General features: G+C 39.4%; 1 protein-coding gene across 1 annotated transcript in view; it reads right to left on the bottom strand.

Moving 5' to 3' along the window:
- The window catches only part of ADAMTS9 (ADAM metallopeptidase with thrombospondin type 1 motif 9), a 184945-nt gene that overhangs the window by 29020 nt on the left and 131090 nt on the right, over nucleotides 1–24835 (bottom strand). The window contains exons 29-31 of the mRNA XM_090283884.1: nucleotides 23345–23512; nucleotides 16438–16611; nucleotides 1887–2060 (exon numbers count right to left, since the gene is read on the bottom strand). Coding sequence (XP_090140010.1) covers nucleotides 1887–2060; nucleotides 16438–16611; nucleotides 23345–23512 — 516 coding nt within the window. The remainder of the gene's footprint in view (nucleotides 1–1886; nucleotides 2061–16437; nucleotides 16612–23344; nucleotides 23513–24835) is intronic.

Here is a 24835-nt window from a genome sequence, read left to right as displayed (position 1 = left end):
GTCACGAGCTTGTTTCATCATGAACGTGGATTACTTTCTAATTCGAAAATAACAGTAATGTAAAATGAAATAGTAAGGCTGTGGGCTCTTCGCCTCAGTGATACATCCAGGTCCAACAGGAAAATGCACCAGCCAGGGCTGAGGGAACCCCTACTTTCCAATCTGGCTTCATCCAATCTGGCCCCAGCCATCTCAGATTCAGGTGGGGCTGGGTGAAGGCAAAAGTATCAAGAACCCCAGGAGACAGGGCTCTTCTAGAGGGAATTCTGGTCCCATCCCTTTGGTGTCATTTCCCTCACAGGGCCCCTTCCCTACGTTCTTTGTATCTGTGGGAAGCCCTGTCTCCAACCCTCTAAACCAGTTGTTCTCAACCTTCCTAATGCCGAGACCCTTTAATACAGTTCCTCATGTTGTGGTGACCCCCAACCATAACTAAAGCATAGTGATTAATCACAAAAACAATATGTAATTATATATGTGTTTTCCGATGGTCTTAGGCGACCTCTGTGAAAGGGTCATTTGACCCCCAAAGGGGTCACGACCCATAGGTTGAGAACTGCTGCTCTAAACTATGCTTGTATATCTATAGATTTTTTTCTTTAATCTATGAAAATTTGCAGATGTGTACTAGGCCTTTTTCCCCCTTTACTTTCTCTCTGTTTAAAAAAAATCATCTCCCTATTTCATCTTTTAGGGGTTAAGATTAAGGTTTTATTAAAGCTATAGTAGTAACATGATTCAAGTCTTAGAAAGAAACCAAAACTCTTTTAGCAGAATAATAACAACACACCAAAGACTGGCTAAGGTGATGGGAGTGCCCTGTGCATAAGAGGGGGTTTACCAGCATCCCTGGCCTACTAGATGCCGGGGGGCATACCACTTCCCCAAGTTTTGACAACCCAGAATGTCTCCAGACATTGCCACATGTCCCCTAGAAGGGAGAGGAGACAAAATCACTGGAGTAGAGAAATGAATGGAGAGGCAGAGTTAGAGAAGACTTTAGGATCACCTTCCGTACAGAAACAATTCAATGCTCAACACACTTGAACTTAAGAGACCCAGTGACAGCAAGCACCTAGGCTATGAGCCCAGATACTTCCCTTTCACATCTCTAAATTCTTTTGGGCAAATGACAACTGGTTTTGATGTTATAGATTTTTTAGTATTTGAAAATACCATGAAGTTTGAAAATAATATAATCATGCTATTATTACTATTGGTGGGTTAATAATAAAAAGTGTCCAGGTAGGCACTATATGCAGGATAAACACTTAAGATTCCTCGGATAATATGGAAAATTATTTTGTTCTTCGGAACCAGAGGCTGTTAAATGGGTAACCCACGTCTGGCTTATGAATGTATTTGGTTTTCCCCACACAATGTTTCAAATGAATATGTTGAGTCCACACTTTAAAATTAGGAGATCTCACATAAAATTCCAGATTTTTGTCCCCTTGAGAAGTCAGGTTTGGTAAGACTGGACTCACATTTCTTCGTGGCCTCAGCTGGAGTGGGGCAGAGCCTGTCCCATTACATACCACGTGCTAGTTTTTCTTCCTGACACTGAGACATTTTCTTATACTCTCTTCAGGCACTGAGAGGCATCTTATGAATTTGCAGCCCCTATAATAATTCCTTCCTAATCATACCGAGAGGACATCAAGGTGAATCACAGAACGAAGAGTTGAGGGGAGCTCAGACCACCTCGTACATTTCCTCCATGTGGGACTCTGGCCCAGGAAGGTGGAGGGACTTGTTGGAGAACTCAGTGCTCACAGGCAGAACTAGCAGGTGGGTCAAGTCCCCCACATCCCTGCCCTCATCACTCTGTTTCCCCCAGGTCATTGTTGACCCAAAAACTACAGTAACAAATTCCTAGGATGTACCTCTGACCATTCTCCTGTGATCCAGATATACTCGCAGGGCTGCAAACTACAGCTTTCACGGTCGGCAGGTTGCTTGCTGCTGTCACAGTGCACACTGTGAACCTCGTTGCCTTTTTCCTCATCCACACACATCACCCTGCGGTACCTGGAGCCTTCGCCACAAGTCTTGGTACACTATTAAAGACAAACAAAATGAGTGTTGATATGGAAGAATAATAGAATAATATTCTGTTATTATATACATTATATATAGCATATGTATTATATGCCATCTATTATATATAAAGGAATAATATCCTATTGTTGCAAGTATTTGTTTTCCTGTCTATAGCCCCTTTAAGACTGTGAGATCTCTGAGGCCAGGGATTATCAGAGAATTCATTCTTCTACCCACTTTCCTGCAACACTGCTCCTGGAGCTGCAAGAAGCATTCGGTGAGTGGCTGCCTGAATGCGGGAAGGAAATCGGGAATGAGTGAATTTCAGGTCTGGAAAGGACCTGGAAGTATGTTTACTTCAAATACCCATTCAAACATGGCCAAATTTTTTTTGAACTATTATTTAGTTTGAAATACTTCTTGAGTCAGGGAAGTCATTACTTGTCCAAGTGGCCCATTTCATCTTAAAACACAGAACTAAATATATCTCTGCAGGTTCCAGTGTTTTGTCTTAGTGGTCGATTCTAGGGCAGCATGAAGGACAAGTTTCATTTCTAACCAGTGATCCCCCTTCAGGGACTTCAGGAGCGTTTTCCTGTAGCCCATATAGCCCTTTCTTCTCCATGTAAACTGCTCTCATACTCAGTCATTCAGCAAATGTTCACCAAGTTCCTAATAAGTGTCAGGCCCTGGGATGGGTCCTGGGTGAACAAGAGTACACCTGATGTCACAGCCCCTCCTCTCAGAGAGGAGCATGGATTTCCGTAGCAAAGACAAACATTAAAGACTGAGAGAGCTAGGGAGTGAGAGTTAGCAGTTGCTTTGGTCTCCATCTTTCAGATGAAGAAAGTGCAGTGTAGAGAGCCTGAGTAACTTGTCCTAGGTCATACATCTCTTTCTGAGGTAGAAGGAACCGATATTTTTATTCCCATGAACCAACTGAGGAAAACAGAGAAGCTCATATGTTTTGTCCTCGGATGTCCTATCTCCATGCTGTCCACTTGAGTTTCAGAGCCAATTTAATTCAAAATTTTTTTTGAGAAAATTGAACTAATGCATGCATGAAAAAAAAGAAACTAGACCACCTTCTTACACCATAAATGAGAACAAACTCAAAATGGATTAAAGACTTAAATGTAAGACTCCAAACCATGAAACTCCTAGAAGAAAATATAGGCAGTAAAATCTGACATTTCTCTTAGCAACATTTTTTTCATGATATATCTCCTTGGGGAAGGGGATCAAAAGAAAAAAAATAAGCAAATAGGAATACATCAAACTAAAAAGTTTTTGCACAGTAAAGGAAACCACCAACAAAATAAAAAGACAAGCTACTGAATGGGAGAAGATATTTGCCTATGATACATCTGATAAGGGGTTAATATCCAAATATATAAAGAACTCATACAATTCAACAACAAAATACCAAGCAATCCAATTAAAAAATGGGGAGAGAACCTGAATAGACACTTCTTCATTGATGTCCAGTACACATAAGAGAAGATGCTCAACAGCACTAATCATCAGAGAGATGCAAATTAAAACCCCAATGAGATATCACCTCACTGCTGTAAGAATGGCTATTATCAGTAAATCCACAAACAACAGGTGCTGGTGAGGACATGAAGAAAGGGGGACCCTTCTGCACTGTTGGTGGGAATGCAGACTAGTGCAGCCACTATGAAAAACAGTATGGAGGGTCCTCAAAAGTGAAAAATGGAACTGTATTAAAACTGATTCCATTTCTGGGTATATATCCAAAGAAACCCAAAACATTAATTTGAAAGGATATATGCACCCCTATGTTCATTGCGGTGTTATTTACAATAGACAAGATATGGAGGAAACCCAAGTGTCCATCAACAGACAAGTGGATAAGAAAACTGGTGGTATACATATATATATACAATAAAATATTACTTAGCCATAGAAAGAATAAAATCTTACCATTTGCAACAGCATGGACAGACCTATGGGGTATTATGCTAAATGAAACAAGTCAGTCAGAGAAAGATAAATACTATATGATTTCACTTATATGTGGAATCTTCAAAACAAAATAAATGAACAAATAAAACGGAAACAAATTCATAGATACAGAGAATAGACAGATGGTTACCAGATGAGAGGACGGTTGGGGGACTACATGAAAAAGATGAAGAGAGTAATAAGTACTAATTGGTACAATATAGTCATGAGGAATGTAAAATATAGCATAAAGAATATAGTCAATATTATTGTAATAACTATGTATGGTGCCAGGTGGGTACTGGAAATATCAGAAGAAATACTTTGTAAAGTATATGACTGTCTAACCACTATGCATACACCTGAAACTAATACAAAATAGTATCAAGTGTACACTGTAACTGAAAAATAAAATTAAAAAACTTTTTCTTGATATGCTTCTCACCTTTCTTGACCCATTATGCAGTCACTCTCCATCCCTCATCCTCCCAGCCCCTGGCAACCACCAATCTGCTGTCTCTATGAATTTGCCTATTCTGGGTATTTCATATAAGTGGAATTATCCAGTACGTGTCCTTTCTTGACTGGCTTATTTCATTTAGCGTCATGTTTTCAAGGTTCTTATGTGTTAAGCATGTATTCTGTCTATGGGTAAATAATAGTCTGTTGTATGGATATACCACATTTTGTTCACATGTCAATGGATGTTTGGGTTGTTTCCTTCTTTTGACTACTCTGAGTAGGGCTGCTGTGGATACGCATATGCAAGGTTTAAGACCTGATTTCAATTCTTTTGGGTATATATCCCTGGAAGTGGATATGCAGAGTCACATTGTATTACTGTGTCTTTTGTGAGCTACTTTGTTCTTCAGGAAGTAGAATGGGAATATGGTATGTCCTGGTAGCCCCTAATCATTTGCAAACCTAACTCAAATTTATTTCTCCTGCTTCAGGAGAAAGCCTCAATATCTAGAATGTGAAGTTATTTGAAATTTTCTGGGGCACAAATATGAATCAAAAGCACTATAAAATGAGCATGAAGAAGTAAATCCCTTCCAACCAGTGTGGGAGGATGGCTGGGTCCAGTTCCAAGCTCAGTCCTGGCCCAGTGGTTTTGAAGTTCTCTGTGCTCTTGGAGGATGCTGGGAACGACTGTGAAGTAGTAGCATTTTTATTTCTTCATTTAAAAAATGACAAATAAGTTAGGGAGCCACTGAATGTTAGAATATAAAACAAAACATGGTTAACCCGTGATGTGCAGATATATGCAGAAGAAATACTTAACTCCCCTTAGAAAAAGGAATTCCTTAGAACTTAGGTGACTCAGAAGATCATGACTGAGCAGACAACCTGGACTAAGCCTTCCAGTGTCCTGTCATTTTCACTGATTCATAGGGCTTTAATCCATGTCAATGAGTAACAGGTTAGAGTAGAAATGCAGGATTACTAAATACTTTCTGCTTGTTAAGTGTTTCTTTCTTGGTTTTGAAGAATGTTTAACTGCCATAAATACTCTTTTGCCCATGGCAGAAAAGGGAGTTGGGAAACCTTACCTTGTGTAAGAAACATCCAAACCTGTAGAAAATTTTATGAGTTTATTTGAGCCAAACTGATGTCAATCGCCAGGAAGCAAAATCTCAATGGATTGAGAAAATGCTCTGGAGAATGGCAGTTATGCAGCTTATTCTATAGACTAGAATCAAAAGAGGAGACACAAGGGGGTTACATGAAATCCATCAGTGATAGATTAGGGAGGTGGGAGAAAGCAAAGCAGGGAACCTTTGGGATTGGATAAAAAGTAAAACCAAGAGACACATACTTCTTTTACAGTGGTGGGTACAGGACAGATAATAGTTAACATTTACAGCACATAGAGATGGTATTGAGGGAACAAGGGAACAATGAGGGGTTCTGTGGTCTCTACTCTGGTCCAGAGGTTGTGCCCTCAGGGGTCTGGAAAAGGAGATTAAGCTGACATTTCAAAGGTATGTTATCTTAGATGCACAAGAACAAGAGACAGGCTCACTTTAGGTAAACACCAACCTTTGTCAAGGAAGCTACAGGCCTAGGACGTGACTACCTTCATGACCCACTTTTCCTTAGAAATTTTTATGTTCAGACCATCCTGTGTGGTTACTTTAGGTCTCTGAGTTTGTAGGGCCCACCCAGCTGGCCTCCCTTTAGCTTGTCAGGTTTAATATGTGACCCTTTTTAGTCCACAATTGAGTATAACTTTTAGAAAGATAAAAATAAGTGACAATGCTCAGTGCTTTGGAATTAGTCAACAGAAGCTCTAAAAATCACATGGCAAGTCTTTTTTCCTGGAGTCCTAGATCCAAACTAAAGCATGAGGCTGGGTGATGAGAAAGCAAACCCAGCCCCATGCTTTTGGATTTTATCAGCCTTTGGTCATACCCCTTACCTGCTGTGATTTATGAACTCTTCCCTTTCTCCTGGAAAATGATCTAGAAAAGTCCTGAAAAATAGCTGGAAAGATCAACTAGCCTCATTTTTAATTCTAAAAGGTTTTCTCAAATTTCATTACAGCTTTCAGGAAAAAATACACCAAGTGTCTTTAAGTCATACCACCAGGCTCCTGGAACTCCAGCCACACTGTGATTCAGAAAGCAAATAACCACAGCATTGGGCGGAACTGGATAGCTTGCTCATTGCCTCACAGGCTACATGAGCCTTTAAATGTGCTGAAATTAACAGGAGCAGGGTCAGGGGATAACTTTCCAAATTTGAGGGTAAGACCTAAAATGAACGTTTAATGTACTATTTAGTCAGGTAGGTTGGCCACAGAGTAAAGATCTAAAATGGGTTATTTGAGAAACTGTCTTTCCTTAAAGATTATAATCAAGCTGCTTTACACTTTTTTTGGTGTGATTCCCTGACCGTTAGGGTGGGGGGAGGGGAGAAAATCACTTCATATTCATGCTCTCTACCTTTTAAGGTTGCTGATTTTCTCCACGGATGAAAGAATCTGTTGCATTGTTTCCAGGGCCAGCTACCATTGTCAGACAGTGTGAGCACAAACAAACCACAGGACAAATGGAGAACTTAACAGCACTGTGTTCCGTGTGCTGCACAAAGGTTTTTGTGCTAAGGAACAGTGTTGACACTCAATTTATCTTCATTGCTTTAAATGAGAAAAGGAAAATTGGTCTTTAAATTACCAATAGGTTCTATTCGCAAAGCTCATATTAAAGTCAGAAATATGGATTTTGATCACTTTTAACCCAAAATAGTATATTTTGCAAAGGAAAAAGGCAGATACAATACCATGGAGACATTTCATAACTTTAAAATCATTTACACTTTTAGGCAGTATTTTCAACAGGGCAAGTTCTGTGCTGGGTGCTTGGGGACAGACCTGACATCTTCTTATTCCCCTTCTCTCTCTGTTATGACTCCAAGGGTGGCTACTTCTTCCTTTGGGGTCCATGTGTCAGGATGACAGGTGAACTGGTAGCCCTGGGCTTTATTATTTTTTTTTTAAGTATATTTTATTGATTATGCTGTTAAAGTAGTTCCAATTTTTCCACCTTTGCTCTTCTCTGCCCAGTACCCCCCTTCCCTCCTGCAATCTCACCCCCCCTTAGTTCATGTCCATGGGGTGTGCATATAAGTTCTTTGGCTTCACCCTTTCATATATTATTCTTAACATCTCCCTGTCTATTTTGTACCAACCAATTATGCTTTTTAGTCCCTGCACCATTTCCCAATTTCTCATCCCACCCCCCGCCCCAGCTGATAACCCTCCAAATGATCCCCATACCTATGACTCTGTTCCTGTTCTGGTTTGCTTAGTTGGATTTTGTTTTTATTTTTTAGATTCAGTTGTTGATACTTGTGAGTTTGTTGTCATTTTGGTGTTCATAGTTTTGATCTTCTTTTTCTTAAGTAAGTCTCTTTGACATTTCATATAATAATGGCTTGGTGATGATTAGCTTCTTTGACATCACTTTGTCTGGGAAGCACCTCATCTGCCCTTCCATTCCAAATGATAGCTTTTCTGGATAGAGTAATCCTTGTTGCAGGTTGCCTATCATCACACTGAATACTGTTTGCCAATCCCTTCCTGCCTGCTAAGTGTCCCCTGAGAAATCAGCTGATAGTTATAGAGGGAAGCCCCTGTAGACAACTCTCCGCCTCTCTCTTGCTGCCCCCAGGATTCTCTCTCTATCTTTCACCTTTGGCATCTCAGTCATGATGCGTCCTGGTGTGGTCCCCTCTGGGTCCAGCTTGCCTGGGACCCTCCGTGCTACCTGGACCTGTATGTCCATCTCCTTTGCAAAATGTGGGAAGTTTTCCTCATTTTTTTCAATTCTTGCTTCCTCATTCTGCACTGGTTGACTTTTTTTCTTCCTTATGTTCCAAATCATTGATTTGAACCCCGGTTTCCCTCCTTTCACCATTGGTTTTGTGTGGATTTTCCTTCGTTTCACTTAGCATAACCTTCACTTATTCTCTTATGCGCTTGCCATACTCAAGCCTATATTTCAAGCCTGTGAGCATCTTTATCACCAATGTTTTGAATTCTGTGTCTGCTAGGTTGTCTGTCTCCTCATCTGTTAGGTTGGTTATCTCCTTGTCGCTTAGTTCTCCCACTGGAACCTTGATCCGTTCCCCCTTTTGGGCCATACTTCTCTGTCTCCTCATTCTGACAGGCTCCTGCGTTTGTTTACCTCCAGGTCCCAGGTAGAGCTGTCGCTCCTGTTATGTTGTAAGGGGCAGAGCCTTAGGGATTCGTCAGTACAGGGTGACCTGTTTCACCACGTTGTGGCGCTGTATGTTGGGGAGGGGTCCGAGAGGGAACAATGCTGTCTGCCCAGCACTCTCCCCTCTCTCACTTCCGCATCGGACTGGTGCCCCTCTAGCTGCTGCCCTGGCCGTTGTTCCCAGAGTGGGTGGGTCTGCGGATATTCTAGGACTATGTGGGCCCTTTAAGCAAGCAGACTCTGCTGAGACCGGCAGTTTCTGCCTCCACCCCAATCCCCACTGGTTTTCACAGTCAAAAGCAATGAAGCTTTATTTTCCCCCGGGCTGGTACCGTGAGCTGCAAGGTCCGGTGAGGAGCTGGGAACGCTCCCCAGGTGTCCCTCCTGACTTTTTAAAATGTGTGACTGCGCTTTCTGCCGGCCCGCTGTTGCCGCCGCCGCCACCACCACCGCTGCCGCCACCACAGCGCTTCCTCTCCACCCCGGCTCCAGTCCTCCTACCTATCTGGATGAGTATTTCTTCTTTATATCTTTGTTTGCTGGACTTCCATGCAGTTTTATTTTCTAGAACTTCTGGTTGTTTCTAGTTTTGAGGTAGTTGTATTCCTTAGTGGTGGAGGGAGATGCAGCGTGTTTGCCTACACCTCCATCTTGGCCAGAAGTCTAGACCAGGGCTGTAATGTTTATGGTGCCTTATGTGGCTGTGTGAGCAGACAGGGGTTTATAATGGTGATTGTGATGGAGGAAGCGGCCATCAGTATCTTCTGTAACTGTTATAGCATAAGAGGACAGGGGTAGGAGTCCCCACAGTGCTGAAAGGGGTGCCACATAGTGGTGCATAAAGGGAGGAGTGCAGGGGTGAACTAGGCAAGGAGAAGATGGCCATGGCTCGGGGGGGGGGGGGTCTTTGCATGCATGGAAGCTGGAGATGAAGGCCAAAGGGAAGTGGGGCCAGGATGACTAGCAGTTTGGGGTTGTTAGAGCCTTCAGTATGGGATAGGAGTTCCAGAGGTGGTCAGAGGTCAGGTCATGAAGGGGGTTATAAACGTCCTATACTGTTACGGAGAAAATCCAAACCCTTGCCCTGGGCTAGAGGGCATGTCCTAACCCAGCCACTCATGCGGTCTAACCTCATATCAGCATCTGGTCACCACTCCCTCTACTCTGGCCATGCTCTGCTTTTCTATGCAAGTGGGCTGTGCTCTGTCCTCTCCTCTTCCTTCGACCTGGAATCACCTTCTCTTTCCCTTTGTCCCCTGACCACCCTAGAGAGGTAGGCCTGGCCTGTCATTCTCTGTCTCTCTCAGCGCCTTGTTACTTTCCTGTCACAGTGCTTTTCACAACTGGCAATTTTATGTAACATGTTCATTTGCTTGTTTTCTCTGTCAACCCCACCATGGCAATTCCACGATCTCTATGCATCCCGGATGCATACCTACTCCCTGGAATTTTGTGGATGCTTGATAAAGACTTGTTGAATGAATAAAGAGTTAATATTTGGCCCTTGTACACACATTAAAACCTGATAACTCCCTATTGGAAACTTGATAAAATCTTTGTACCATCTGACAAAGGACCTGCTGTTCATTTCTAACTTTTTTTGTGCTAAGAAGATAAACTTGGGAATCACTCCACAGCTGATCTCAATAAAAGTTCTTAGAATCCAAATATGTATGAGTGACCCAAGCCCCTGCCCTGGGCCAAACAGCTGTGGGGTGGGCAGCTCTGCAAAGGCCAGACATATCCAAGCACAGCTTGTCTGTGGCAATGTGACAAGGAAATAAAACAGCTCTTCTTACAAGAAAACAGCTTGCTTGACTGTTCTGAAAGACATTCTAAAGATTTAAAGAAGAAAGATTATTAATTAGCAGGCATTGTTCTATGATGTCTTCCTTCCTTCCTTCTTTCCTTCCTTCCTTCCTTCCAACTATCTTTTTGTTCCTCCATTTATTTTATTCATTAAACAAGTGCCTTCAATGCTCTAGGTGCTGTGCTAAATGCTGGGGAAAACTGGTGAATAGACTCTCTGACCCTAAACAGCAGGTAACATAAATAAGAAAAGCAGGCAACAACAATTCAGAGTGGAACTGCTAAAGCAGAGTCTTTCCAGGGGGCAATAAGAGCTGGTGGACGGTGGTCTGAGACAGTCATTAGTGTGGAGGGGTGATCAGCACGGGCTCCTGAGAGGAAGAGACATCTTGACCGAGGCTTGAAGGATGAACAAGGGTGACTGAAATAAGCGAAAGAGCAGGGAAGCCTTGGGATATAGAGTTACTGGGGAGGAAAGAGAGAGAGTATTCCAGGTAAAGATAAAAAAAGATAGAAAAAGGAAAACTTGTAAGTCCTGGGAGATTTATTACTTAATGCTAAGAGATGCATAAGCCACATACAGTTCAAATTTGATCGAAAGCTCTCTGCAGCTATAAGAAAAGCTTCAAGTCAAATTATAATACTATTAATAAGTAAATCCTTTATCATTTTATAATCATAAAGGGATTTAAAAAGTATTTCTTTTCTTTTTTAAGAAATTCAAACAGCCTCATGAGCATTATAAGCCTAAAGTGAGTTAAACTGATCGCTGAGAGGTCAAATATCTCGCCTAAGGTTGGCAGGTGATATTAAAAGCCCAACATTGTATAATGGAAGCTAAGCTGAAGTGCTGGTCATCATCTGGACTCTCCACCAGGAGGCCACTATACTGAAGAGAAGTTCTAAAATGTGCAGAACCCCCTCACTTAGTCTCACTTAATCCTCAGTGTGACCCTTCAATCCCTTCAATCCCTTCAATAAAGTCTGCCATATAATCCCCATTTAGCAGATGAGCTCACTGGAGCCCAGAAATAAGAAGTCAATTTCCCAGAGCCACACAAGGAATCATTTTTTGTTTAAGATGTGATACTTCTAGGGCATAAACAAAACAAGACACAAATGTCTGTATAGAGCCTTTTTCTCTTCTCCAATTAGTTTGCCCTACATCTGAAAGTACAGGCACTGCCCTGTGCTATCATGAAGGCACACTGAGGTCCCATCCACCCACATAGCCAACAGGCCTTGCAATAAACAAAAGTGGTCCACTGAGGTGCTCTAACATCATCAACCCACACCCCCTTGCCAGCCCAACCCTATGACTTAAGGTCTGATCATTAACAAACTGGATCAAGAATTTTATTTTTAGAAGCCAGTGGGGGTGGTCACCTAGTAAAGGGAATTCTACTTTGATGCAAACTATGCAGTAGGAGGCTGGAAAAGCTATTAAGAGGGAAATTAAATTATTCAACTTAGGTATATGAAAGGCAGGGGAATATAGAGTCAGATCATGTGTTCCAGAGGTTAGGTTGCTGGGCTTTGAATCCCAACCTTATTACATGGTAAATGCATGAACTTAGATGAATTAACCTATCTGAGCCTCAGGTCTCCTCCTTTTTATGAGGGGATAGAAATTTAATTACTACATTAGAGAGTTATGGAAAAGGTTAAATGAAGTTCTCCACATAGTGCTTGGTCCATAGCTTAATAAACAATAAGAGTATGATTTAAAAAAATCATCATTAGTAGTAGGGTCACTGTGTTATACAACTCTAGTGGATGCCTCTGACATTGCAGCCTATGGGAACAGCACCTCTGGAGTTGTACAGTTCACAATATGAGTGGCTGTTTAAAATATGATGCTGCTGCTATTGTACCTATGCACAACTTGTACCTCTCAAGTTGGATGCCTGATTATTTCTCAAAAAGAGGAGGGTGCCATTTGCTATGTGCTTTGCATGAACTACAACTTGTCAGCAAACAGGTGAGTTTTAATAGTCCATAGGGGGAAGCAAAAGAGGAAAGTGCACATTCAAAAAGCGAACAAGAGCTCTGCTGGTTGCCAAGGACAACTAAGAGGAATAGGACTTCCTGTAAAGGGGTGGGCTGGGGGAACCGGCACCTCCCATTCAGTGGACTCTGGCGCTGTGCCTTGGCACGCTCTCTGACATCAAGTCAAGGTGTCACTAGATGAAGAGAGAAAAGTCAAGACTTACATGCCTGCCCCAAGTAGGTATCAGGTAAAATGTAGTGGAGTGAGTGAGTGAGAGAGGAGGTGGGAGAAAGAAAGAAGGTGAAAGCCCAAAGGAAAGAGATGACTGCAAACAATGGAACCATCAGGAGGGTAAGGGGGAAGGACAGGGATGGAAGGCTACATCCCTACATGTGAAGACTGTAGTTATTAAAAAAAAAAAAAAAATCCCATTTTCATCAAAAAATAAAACCAGGAATAAGTTTATTCAAGGAGGTGAAAGATCAGTACACTGAAAACTGTAAGATACTGATAAAAGAAACTGAAGAGAACACGATTGAGAAGATATTTTGTGCTCACAAACTCGAAGAATTAATATTGTTAAAATGTCCACACTATCCAAAGCAAACTACAGATTCTATGCAATTCTATCAAAATTACAAAAGGCACTTTTCACAGAAATTTTAAAAAATCCTAAAATTTATATAGAAATTGAGCCACAAAAGATTACCAAATTACCAAAGTGATCTTAAGAAAGAAGAACAAAGCTGGAGGCACCACACTTCCTGACTTCAACCTACATTACTAAGCTATAGCAATCAAAACAGTACGGTACTGGCACAAAAAAAAGATCCACAGATCAATGGAATAGAACAGAGAACCCAGAAATAAACCCATTCATATATGTGAACAGTTAATTTATGACAAGGAGCCAAGAATATACAAAGGGGAGAGAACAGTTTCTTCAATGATGGTGTTAGGATAACTGGATAACTGCCTGCAAAGGAATGAAATGGGACCCCTATCTTACACCACACACAAAAATCAACACAAAATGGGTGAAAACTAGAACATAACACCTGAAACCATAAAACTCTGAGGAGAAAACACAGGGGTAAGTTTTTTGACATCAATCTTGGCAATGATTTTTTGGATTGAGATCAAAGGCAACAAAAGCAAAAATAAGTAGGACCACATCAAACTAAAAATGAGCAAAGGATCTGAATAGATGTTTCTCAAAAGAACACACACAAATGGCCAACAGATATATGAAAAGGTGCACAATATCATTAATCATGAGGGAAATGTAAATTAAAACCACAATGAGATATCATTTCATAGCTGTTAGAATAGTTATCATCAAGAAGACAAGAAATAACAAGTGTTGGTGAGGATGTGGAGAAAAGGGAACCCTTGTGCACTGTTGCTAGGAGTGTGAAATAGTGCAGCCATTATGGAAAACAATATAGAAGTTCCTCAAAAAATTGAAATCAGAGCTACCAAATGATCCAGCAATTACACTTCTGGGTATCTATCCGAAGAGAGCAAAATCACCAACTCAGAAAGATAAATGCACCCCCATGTTCATTGCAGCATTATTTACAACAGCCAAGATATGAAGCAATCTAAGTGTCCACTGACAGATTAATAGATAATGAAAATATGGTCTCTCTCCCCCCATACACACACACACACATTATATATATTATATATAATATAGATATAATTATATACATATAGAATATAATTCAGCCATTAAAAAGGAAATCCTACCATCTGCAACAACATAAATGAAATGTGAGGGCATTATGGTGATATCAATCAGACAGAGAAAGATAAATACTGTATACTATTACTTATATGTAGAATATTTAAAACACCAAACTTATAAATACAGAGAAGAAGCTGGTTAAAAGGTACAAACTTCCAGTTGTAAGATAAGCAAGTCCTGGCGAAAAGTATAGCATGGTGACTATAGTTAATAAAACCATATCATATATTTAAAATTTTCTAAGAGACTAGATCTTAAAACTTCTCATTACAAGAAAAATAACTTGTAAGTATGTGAGGTGATGGATATTAACTATAACTTACTGTGGTAATTATTTTGCAATATACACATATATCAAGTCACCATGTTCTCTCCAAAATGAATACAATGCTATATGTCAATTATATTCAATAAAACTGGAAAAAAAGTGGAATTGTCACAGTACTTGTGTAAAATAGTAATATAAAAGAATGCAGTATAGTATCTCCTAATGGTCTAAGAGAGTAAGTGTAGGATTGAGTCTTGCTTCTTCCACTTGTTAGGTATGTGGCACTTAGACAAATGTCACTGGTTCTCCAAACCTCAGTTTCCTTGACTGCAAAATGGGGTCATACTAATAATACTCACTTTGTCTAGTGGTTATAAAGATTAAGTGAGGTGGTGAACATAAAGCACTTAGCACCGTGCAGGGCACAATTTACTGCTGTTCTATAAACACTTCCTGGTGGTAAATTTCTGTCTTATTATTTATATCTCTGAACTTTTTATAGAATGTACTTTATTTTTTTAAATAAAATTTATTAGGATAACATTCATCAATGACATTACATAAATTTCAGGTGTACAACTTTATAATCTGGAATCTGTATGCTGTATTATGTGCTCATCAACTGAAATCTAGTCTCCTTCCATCGTCATATTTGACCCCCTTGACCCTCTTCATCCTCCCCACCCTCTTTCCCTCTGGTAACCACCATACTGTTGTCTGTGTCTATGAGTTTACTTCTTGTTTGTTTGATTAGTTTGTTGCTTTCAGTTCTATATTCCACATATGAGTGAAATCATACAGTTCTTGCACTTTTCCACCTGATTACTTCACTTAGCATGATACTCTCAAGATCCAACCATGTTGTCACAAATGGCAACATTTCATCTTTTTAATGGCTGAGTAGTGGTATTCCATTGTAGATACAGGGTGGGACAAAAGTAGGTTTACAGTTGTATGTAAAACACAGAGTTTATTCTTGCGTTACTATTTATTAATTATTGTACTATTTATTTGTAGTTCATGTAAAACATAGTTTCTTCTTATATTACTTATTTGTATTTCAACTGCAAACCTACTTTTGCCCACCTTTGTATATTTACTACATCTTCTTTTTATAATCATCTGTCAAAGGACACTTGGATTGTTTCCATGTCTTAGCTATTGTGAATAAGAGCATGTATTTTCTATTTCATTCCAATGTCAGCGGATATGGTTTTGCTTCCTAAAACTCTTTTCTTCCTTTTCTACAATCGAATTTTCTGTTCTGGATACACAGGTTGGCTCCTACTAATGTCTTACCTTTTTAGCCAGACTTTTCCCTAGGGACAGTTAGTATATTCTTTAACCAAACATTAACATTTTTTTTAATCAAACATTAAGTGGGAGAAAGACAAGTCTGTCTATTTCTGCATCAATAGAGCAACTCTTCAGATTCCATCATTTTTTTAATGTTGAAATACTTCACTAATTAATCGGGGTTTCCAATAAGTGTCTGTCTTCCAGCTGACAGCCAAGTTCTGGAAGGAGAAAGAATGCAGTCCTATGTGGAATCTGTCTGTGGCACGACCAAGTCTGGATATACATATTTTAAATATTTCCTCTATTTCCTTTCCTCCTGTGACAGTTATCTGTATGCATTTGGCCTAAAGCCTGTTAAAGTTTCTCTGGAGGCAACTGGACTAGGAACATTCAAGGATGCAGACAGAGGAATTGTTCAAAAAGAAGGAGTCATCCCAGCTCGGTGGGAGCGAGCTGCCTGCCTCTGACCTTTGGGAGTGAGCCAGCTTTGTCACTGTGCTTCAAGGCTTCACAGGGGATGGATGTGACGTTAGCAAGGGGGTTGAGCAAAATGCCTGGCAGGTGCCCACTTCATGGCTCTACTTACTTCTTGCCATTCCTCTGCCCTCCAAGCATAGAGAGGACACAGTGGGGCTTGGCAGGTGCGCTCCGACTCTGGTCTGATGTAGGGGTTGCACTCGGTCTCGCTGGCTACCTTGTGTACTCTCATCTGACAGCCCACATTTCTCCGCTGCACGCCTTGGCCACAGGACACAGAGCACTAAGAAGACAAGAGTGTGTAAGTGGGAGCTTTGGGTCACTCTGTGTGTGTGTGTGTGTGTGTGTGTGTGTGTGGTGGGGGGAGCCACAGATCTGAGGAATGCACCCCTAATCCAATGCCTTTCACAGCCATCACAAGGGTTTCTAATTTCCAATGAACAGACCCAAGGTAAGGTCTCAAGTCTGAAAACTCACTGCCTATAAATGTTGATGAGTTAGGAAGGTATTGAAGTTTCAGGAATCTCTAAAGTTAACAAAACTTTCAGGACGATTGAAGAGGTTGGGAGAGATCATTAGGAAACATTTTTACAACTTAGAAATAGAGCTGCCATGTGAAATAAAAATCCCAAATAATTTCTATCCTGGAGGATTTGAAGATCTTGAAAATTGGAGCTACAGTACTCTACAAGAATAGTTTCTTGGCAGGTTAAAACTATAACCCAAGGAGACTAAATCACTAAAGTTTTTAGGACCTTGTAAATAGAATTATTTTCTCCAGTCTCTTCCTTTACATGTTCCTATTCCTGGAGATAGAGGAATGTTTGTTTGTTTGTTTTTTAACTATGGAATTCGCCAAACTATTTTTGTCTATCTACAAGCTAAGATGAATATATAAGAATAAAAACTGACAAGGAAAAACCATTTCCTGAGGCATAATTGTCCAGCTCTTTAGAAATACTGTTAATTAGGCTAAAGCATTTGGTTGACCAAGTTGCAAAACACCATATTAAATCTGCAATTAACTTTCCTCTAAATTAATTTTTAAATGGTTTCCTCATTGCTGGATTTTATAATCTCACTTGTGGTTAGGACAAAACTTATAGTCTTTATTAAGGCTTTGACAGTCAAAACTAAGGTGCCAACTGACTGGAAAAAACGGTATTATTACACTGAGCTAGTGAAAAATTTTACCAAGTTTTTGTGATAGCTCAGCCTCCATGAATTTGTCTAGCATTGAGAGAACAATTTTAATGTACATTAATGCCATATTCCTAAGAGGAAGTCTTAATGTAGAAGAGAATCACGCTCTTTTAAATTAGAAAAAAATTATTGTCCGATTAACCTGCAGTAGGACTCATCTCACTCTAAGCTAATGGAAATTTATTAACAAGTACACCAACTGAATTCTGCTGAATATTAATTTTATTGCCATTTCAGATTTCAAGAACATAGGCAAGTTGGGAAATCATATCGTTTCAGGTGAGTCTAAGCCAGGCAGGAGCTCAAATGTTCATATCTAAACTAGCTAAAGAGAGGAAATATTTTGGAGCAACACAGCTACTATTGTTTGGATTTAATTGTATTAAATGGATTGAAGAAGTTTGTGACCCACAAAAATCCAGACTTTTAAAGTCATCATATCCTGGTGGAACAGGGAGTGCTCAAACACAAGTGACTGCCTTGTCTGCAGAGAATGGTCATATAATGCTATGGGAGCCACATGTATAATATTTCCCACTGATTACCCTGGAAATGAATGAACAGTACCACAGGAGAGTTACCACACAAATGACAGAAGCATTCAAACACTGTCATCATCCACAAACAATCTAAAAACATTGTGGCTATTTTAATTTGGTGTCTAGAATATAAAACAGTGCATGTCTATAACAATGTATCCAAATGGCAATCCAAAGGAAGAAAAAGAACAGTTACATAAACAAATTTCAGTTGGGCACAGGGCTGATACATATTCGAAAGTGCACAATGCTTTAACAACCTACAGAAAAAGAAAACAACGTTAAAGACTTTTAGAGTGCATATTATTCAGGCTCTTAAGTCAATGAAACCTCTTTTTAGTTCTTTCGTTGTTGAATAAATTACTTATGGTTCGACAAAGGCAAGGTATTAAGAGCCCTAAGTATGCAACATTTAAAAAGTCACTTCCTACAATGTTGAATAATTTTTCAAAAAGACAAATAAAGACACAGGAAAGCTCAGTTACATAATATATCTTTGTGGCTTCTGATTTTTATAAGGTAAAAGCCAGTTTTGAAATAACGCAAAAAACTTTCGACATGACTTAAATGCAAAACGAGGCACAACTTCTGCCTTTCTGTATCCTGCACCCACTGTACTATTTGTTCAAAATGAAGTGCACTGTCTCAGCTCCTTGTCTGGGCTCCAGTTTTCCTCCTGTGCTGTCTCAGGGGATGCAACAATTTGCATACACAGCCAGTCAGGATTGCTTGTTGAATTCTGAGAGATTTGTGCAGAAGCCCCATGAATAAAACAGCATCAGAGAGACCTCTGCATGACCCTGGAGGTGGTGATGGTGGCGGTATGTGCACTTGCACGTGCTTAATTCTTCTGGTTTTATTTACTACATCTTTTGGTTAGTTTGTAGAGAAAAAAAGTTGAGCAGTCTCTATTAATGTCTGCCCACAGCCATTATTCTGCATGGCAATCTATTTGTGCAGATTTGAAAGTAGATGTTTTTAGTTCTGAACTATTGAGCTGGGGGGCTGCTTCATCTCTCTGTAGTCCCTGCTGTGTGGAGCTACTATGCAGAACTCACTGACTTAAAGAGGGAACTTGACTCTTACTTCCATAGATAAAAAGAATCTCTGTTGAAGTTCTGATGTTTAGGGGATCATAATATACACTTGAAACCCTGGAAAGAATTTTAGATACTTCCTTCTGGTATTACTATGGTCACATTATTTAAAGGAGAGACTAGTTTGAAAAATTACATGAACTATAGTAATATAATAATAACAACAGTAATAGCAAACTTTTACTAAGCATTTACTATGTACCAGTCTCTAAAAGAGGGTTTCTCAACCTAATAATTTCTTTTTGTTAGGGACTATCTTGTGTATTATAGGAAGTCTAGCAGCATCCCTGGCTTCTACCCACTAGGTATCAGTTGCATTTCCCTTCCTCCATCAAATTGTGGCAACAAAAGTGTCTCTAGACATCGCCAAATGTCCCAAGGGGTACAAAATCACCCTGATAGCTTATTTCTATGCTAAGCATTTCACATAAAATACCTTTTGTATTTTTTAGTAAACTTCTAGGCAGATACTCCACAAATAAATTAAGCAAAGAAATGTGATAATCATTCTAACTCAAGCAAAACAAGGAAAAAAAAAAGTCAAAGTCAATTCTGTCCCAGGCAATGTAGTGACTGCAGCTATTGTGGATTCCAGCTTTAAGATAGGCTGCTAACAGGATGCAGCCTTCTGCACAATGTTAGCTAGACTGCAGATGAGAAACCTGTATGCAAACAATTCAACACTGATGCTCCTAGTTCAAACACAAACAGTCATGAGAGCACGCATCTACCTTTAAAGCAACTCCATTTCTCCTCACTGACCATATGCATATGATTTCTTTGATTTCTCAAAAGACACAAGCTGCATATTTGCCATGTTTCTCCTTTAAACACTTGCAGGATAATTCAGAATCTGACACCATAGGCTCTGTCCTCACTGCAGCTAAGACAAAAGCCCAACCCTGGCTGATGTGGCTCAGTGGATTGAGTGCTGGCCTGTCGACTGGTCAGGGCACATGCCTGGGTTGCAGGCCAAGTTCCCAGTTGGCAGTGTGTGAGAGGCAACTGATTGATGTTTCTCTCACACGTTTCTCTCCCTCTCTTTAAAAATAAATAAATGACCCCCCCCCAAAAAAAAAGAAAGAAAAAAAAGGATAAAAGTCCTAACCCAAAATAGCTGGTAGATTCATAATGCAATCGCCAGCTTCTGTTTTGGCATTAGCGTTGAAGAGCTTGAAAAAAAAGGAATAATTTCCCTGAACCTAAGGAACCACTGATTGCAAGCACAGTATTACGTTTTGTATCAGTAAGATAGAAAAACAAAGGTTATTAGTTAAATCATGGCATTCCATTGATTATTAGGTCCATCCTGACCACTGAGATAGTAAAGAGTAAAAAAATGGGTAATTTAGGGTTGATGAATGGATCCAGTGAATAAATTCATGACTCATAAATTCTAAGTTAGTCATTTATCCTTTTTATTTCTGATCTTCATTTTTTAAAAAAGGCCTTTTGATAATAATAGGGTAAGGTAAAAAAAAAATCACTCTGGAATGCTTTTGTATTGTGACAAAAGAGAAATGAATCAGGACTTTGATGTTGATTTTTGTCTTAAAATTTCATAGGCATCTAACCTTAACTCTTGACCAGAATCATCTAAACAAATTAAATATGAACTTTTGAAAAAAAATGATTTAAAACTATAGTGAGGATGTTTTTCAAGAAAAGCATTCTTTTCTTTAGAAAAATTTCCCTTACAATTTTAAGATTTTCAAAAGATGTAGGTTAAATAAAACATTTCATTTTAAATCTCAAAACACCAGTTTTGAGGGAGAGACTATTAAGATTAGTTCAGCTACCCTAGTCTCCTATCCCAATATTCTATATATCTTATTATCATCAGACATTTGACATGATGACAAATTGCACTAATTATTCTTCCTACGTTGGAGAAGAGATGACCAGAAAATAGCTACCAGCAGAAAACAAAGGAACCAGATGTAAAATCTTCTAAATTTGGTGCAAGTGGATAATCATTACTTTTGCTTTAATATCACTGCCTTTAAGGATATTCTTGTTTGCTATATGATCATTAGAAAACCAATAATCTCTAATCATGGAGACCGTCTTTCTCCATCAACCACTGGGTCTGATTATTTTCAGGTATACTTCTAAATTGCGCAAATTGGATTTTGCCTAAGCAGCACTTTGTCTTGCTTGCTTTTATATATAATTCATTTCTACAAATCAAATCAGGCCATTTTAAAAGCTGCCTACAGACCACTACGTAATTGTGCTTAGTTGCATCTGCTACAAAAGTAACTAGACTTTTCTAAGCAGTTACTTTGAACAGGCATGGTCTTTTTCTGGGGAAGCATTCTGAAAATCCTGTTACCTTATGTTTGAAAAAGCAAGAACAAAAAACAACTCAGGGTTCAAACCTAATCATCACAGCTTTGTGAGCAATTTTAGATTTCCAATCAAGATCACAGGATACTGAAGTAAAACTCACTCTCTGTTTACCAATAAAGAGAGAAAAGATTCTTTTGATTGCCTTTTTGTTGAATAAATTGGACTTACAATGAGCACTATTTTACATGCTGTAAACTTAGTATTCAGGGTAAGATAAGAAACATAAAGAAAAGTAAGAGCATGGAAGTCTACAAGAGGACAAGCTAATTAGTGTGGTTTCTTAACTAAGGTTAGCTGCAGGCTTTTACAAGAATTGAATAGCTTCCAAAATCAAAGGCCTAGAAGTTGCAGATGACAGTAGTCACTTGGACAACTATTAAGGATGACTAGTATGAAACACTGCCTTGAAATCAAATCCCTCAAGGAAACCAAAGGAGAATCCAGCTCTGGCAGGGCACAGCTGCTTTGAGGATTAAATTAAACAAACCCAAAAACAAATGTGATCATTATGATAAAAGCCTTGAGAGGGTCAGGGTCCTCTGCTGGAGAATGGTGCAGAGAAGTGGAATATAGCTGGGAGGTATGGGGACAATGATGCCAGCTCAGAACACTTAAGAAAAATTAAAATTTCTATAGGAATTTTCTATTAGTCATGTAGAAATGAAGGATCCTCAGTTCTTATGTTAATCCAGATGCCCAATGCTTCTTTGGGATCTTAGGGATCAAGATATAGGCTCTGGAAGAATCAATCTAGAGGCTGCCAACCTTGAACCTATTTAAAAAAAAAAAATTGATTCTAAAGAGTATCTGCATGGTTCTTCACTGTGTGGAAGAACCACAAACTTACTCAGACCTCCTTGAATCAAAGCAATGGAGAGAAGGAGCAACATTAAATACAGAACATGTGAAAAGAAATTCAGCCTTATTACTTTCAAGTAAGCACCTCCAACCACTTTGAGAAAATGAACAAGTGTGGAGTCATGAGATTTACTAGATGCCAGTGACTTAAATTCATGCATCCATTGTTTATAAGTAAATATAATTTTTGAGAATTTCTTCTTAAATCCAGCAGGGAAACTCTCACACTCAATTTCTGATTAAATTACCAAATTTTTAGAATTAGCGGAGTCTAACCATAATCAGTTTCTTGGGTATAACACTCTCCCCTGATACACACATCACTTTCATCTAAACAAATTATTATCCTTGAGAGCCTATGAGATTCAAGTAAATGGCATTCATTATTGCATTAAGTCCTCATTAGAACTGTATGAAGTAGGCTCAGGAAGGTTAAAGAAATCAACCAAGGCTGTGTAACTAGACAATGACAGAGAACTACCCTCTGTCCCCCACCTCTCTTGTATACAAGTAAGTGCGCAGAGAAATCATCTCTAATATTTTATAATGACATCCCTTTCTTTAAGAACCTCAAAGGTAAATTCAGACTCACTTTCTAGGTGCCTATAACCAACTTCACTGCAATCTGAATCAGTGGTTTTTTAAGTAGTGAATGATAATACAACTGCCATCAGTAAAGTATTGAGGGGCTACTGTGTGCTAGCTGTCGGATATCTACATGTACTACCACCTAGAGTTAATCCTCACAACCACCCTACTGTAAATAGTGTTCAAAGTGCCAAGGGCTGAGGGCACTTGCCCAAGGTTCCACAGCTAGTGAGTATCCTGCCATAAAGATTCTTCCCTCCCAGTCCCCGAGTCCCCTTCTGAAAAATCAAAACCAGGCACAGGAACACAAGCCAACACACTGGTCTCCACCATGTGCCCGAAGGTAACGAAGCAGTCATAGAGGAGAAGCATTGCTCACCTGACTCCAGGCGCCAGCCTTCCATTTGGGGCATCTTCCTCCTCGGCACTTTCTGTGCCCATTTGGCTTAGCAAGGTGTTTACAGTAATCACTTTCTAAATGGCTTCCATCTTTTGCCATGCAGTAAACATTTCGTTGTTTATGCCCTCGACCACAAGAGACAGAACACTGAAATATAAAGCAATGGCAAGGTTGTTGTATTTTTTTTTTTTTTTAAATCATGGAGTTTGATAAATACGTGTGTTGTGAGATGTTAAGATCACGCCTAACAAGAGTCACCATCCCCCCCTTTCTAGCGCCATTTTGGATAATATCTCAAGGCACAACCTGGAAGGAAAGTAGCATTGGGGGAAAAATGTCCATAGCATTGTAGCAGCAATCCTGTGTAGTGCTTTGGGTCACTCAAGAGAGTGGGTAGATCTGGATAATTTAGGTCAAGAAGGAAGCCCACGCACCTGAAATTGCCACACAATTCTGATTTAAAGAACTCCTGCTATGAATAAGGACTTCTTTTCATGTAGTTTCTGACCAAGATATTTCTTCAACAAAATGCTTCATGAGTCACTGATTTGGATAAAGTTGCATTTCCAAAATACAACTGTGTCCAATTTCCTAATTAAATGATTTAAGGAAACTCTTCACCATTTTTCAGTGGATAAACTCTAAATTTCGTGAGGGAGGCATTACCTTTCAACTTTGGTCTGCGAGTTCACTGAACTGTTTTAAATGTGACCTTGTCTGACCACATCTAAGAAATTTGACTTTGATTTCAGATTAGGTTTCTCAGAAAGGTTTAAGAATCAAAGTGCCCATGGAGTCAGGACAAAAATTTACTATGACAGCTTCTTTTAGAACAGGCAACAGGCTGCCCCAGTGAGTGCACTGAGATATTCAACTTCCATTGCCTCATTAGCAATTATAGAAGTCATTACCACTTGGATCATAAGCTTGCTGGCTCAGGTTTTCAAGACACATTATTTCCCAATGTTCTTGCTTTTTAGAGGGAAATGAGTATAAGAATGAAGAAAAATGTGAAAGTGCAATGAAAATAGATTTCAAGTGTCTTTTCAATATTCTTATTTCCTCCACTAACTTTGTGATTTTGTTAACTTAAATTACTAAAGTGCCCTTTTATACCTAATAGGTAAATAGCACTATGTAAAACACATAGCCTAATGTCAATTCAACCACTATTACCAACCAGGCATGCTCAAAGTTATACCATTCATAAACTTGCCAGACATGTTTTTCTAGTAAGCACAAACCATTATAAAAATGTCAATAATAGTTGATAGGGAAATTCAAAATATGTATGTTAACAGGCATGGCTATATCTTTTTATTTTAAGAGATGAATGCATTGTTATTTTTATTTGGGCTCTCGTCTTCTAATATTATAATTTGGAGTAGTCATTCTGGAAATCTTAATGGAGTATACAGTATGGAAGGAAGTATCCCACTTTGAATATCTCTACCAAAACCAAAATATCTA

This window comes from Furipterus horrens, unplaced genomic scaffold (genome assembly GCF_987537825.1).
Source record: "Furipterus horrens unplaced genomic scaffold, mFurHor1.1.pri manual_scaffold_7, whole genome shotgun sequence".
Classification (NCBI taxonomy): Eukaryota; Metazoa; Chordata; class Mammalia; order Chiroptera; family Furipteridae; genus Furipterus; species Furipterus horrens.
Note: the sequence above shows the minus strand (reverse complement) of the source record. Positions and strands in the feature narration are given on the sequence as shown.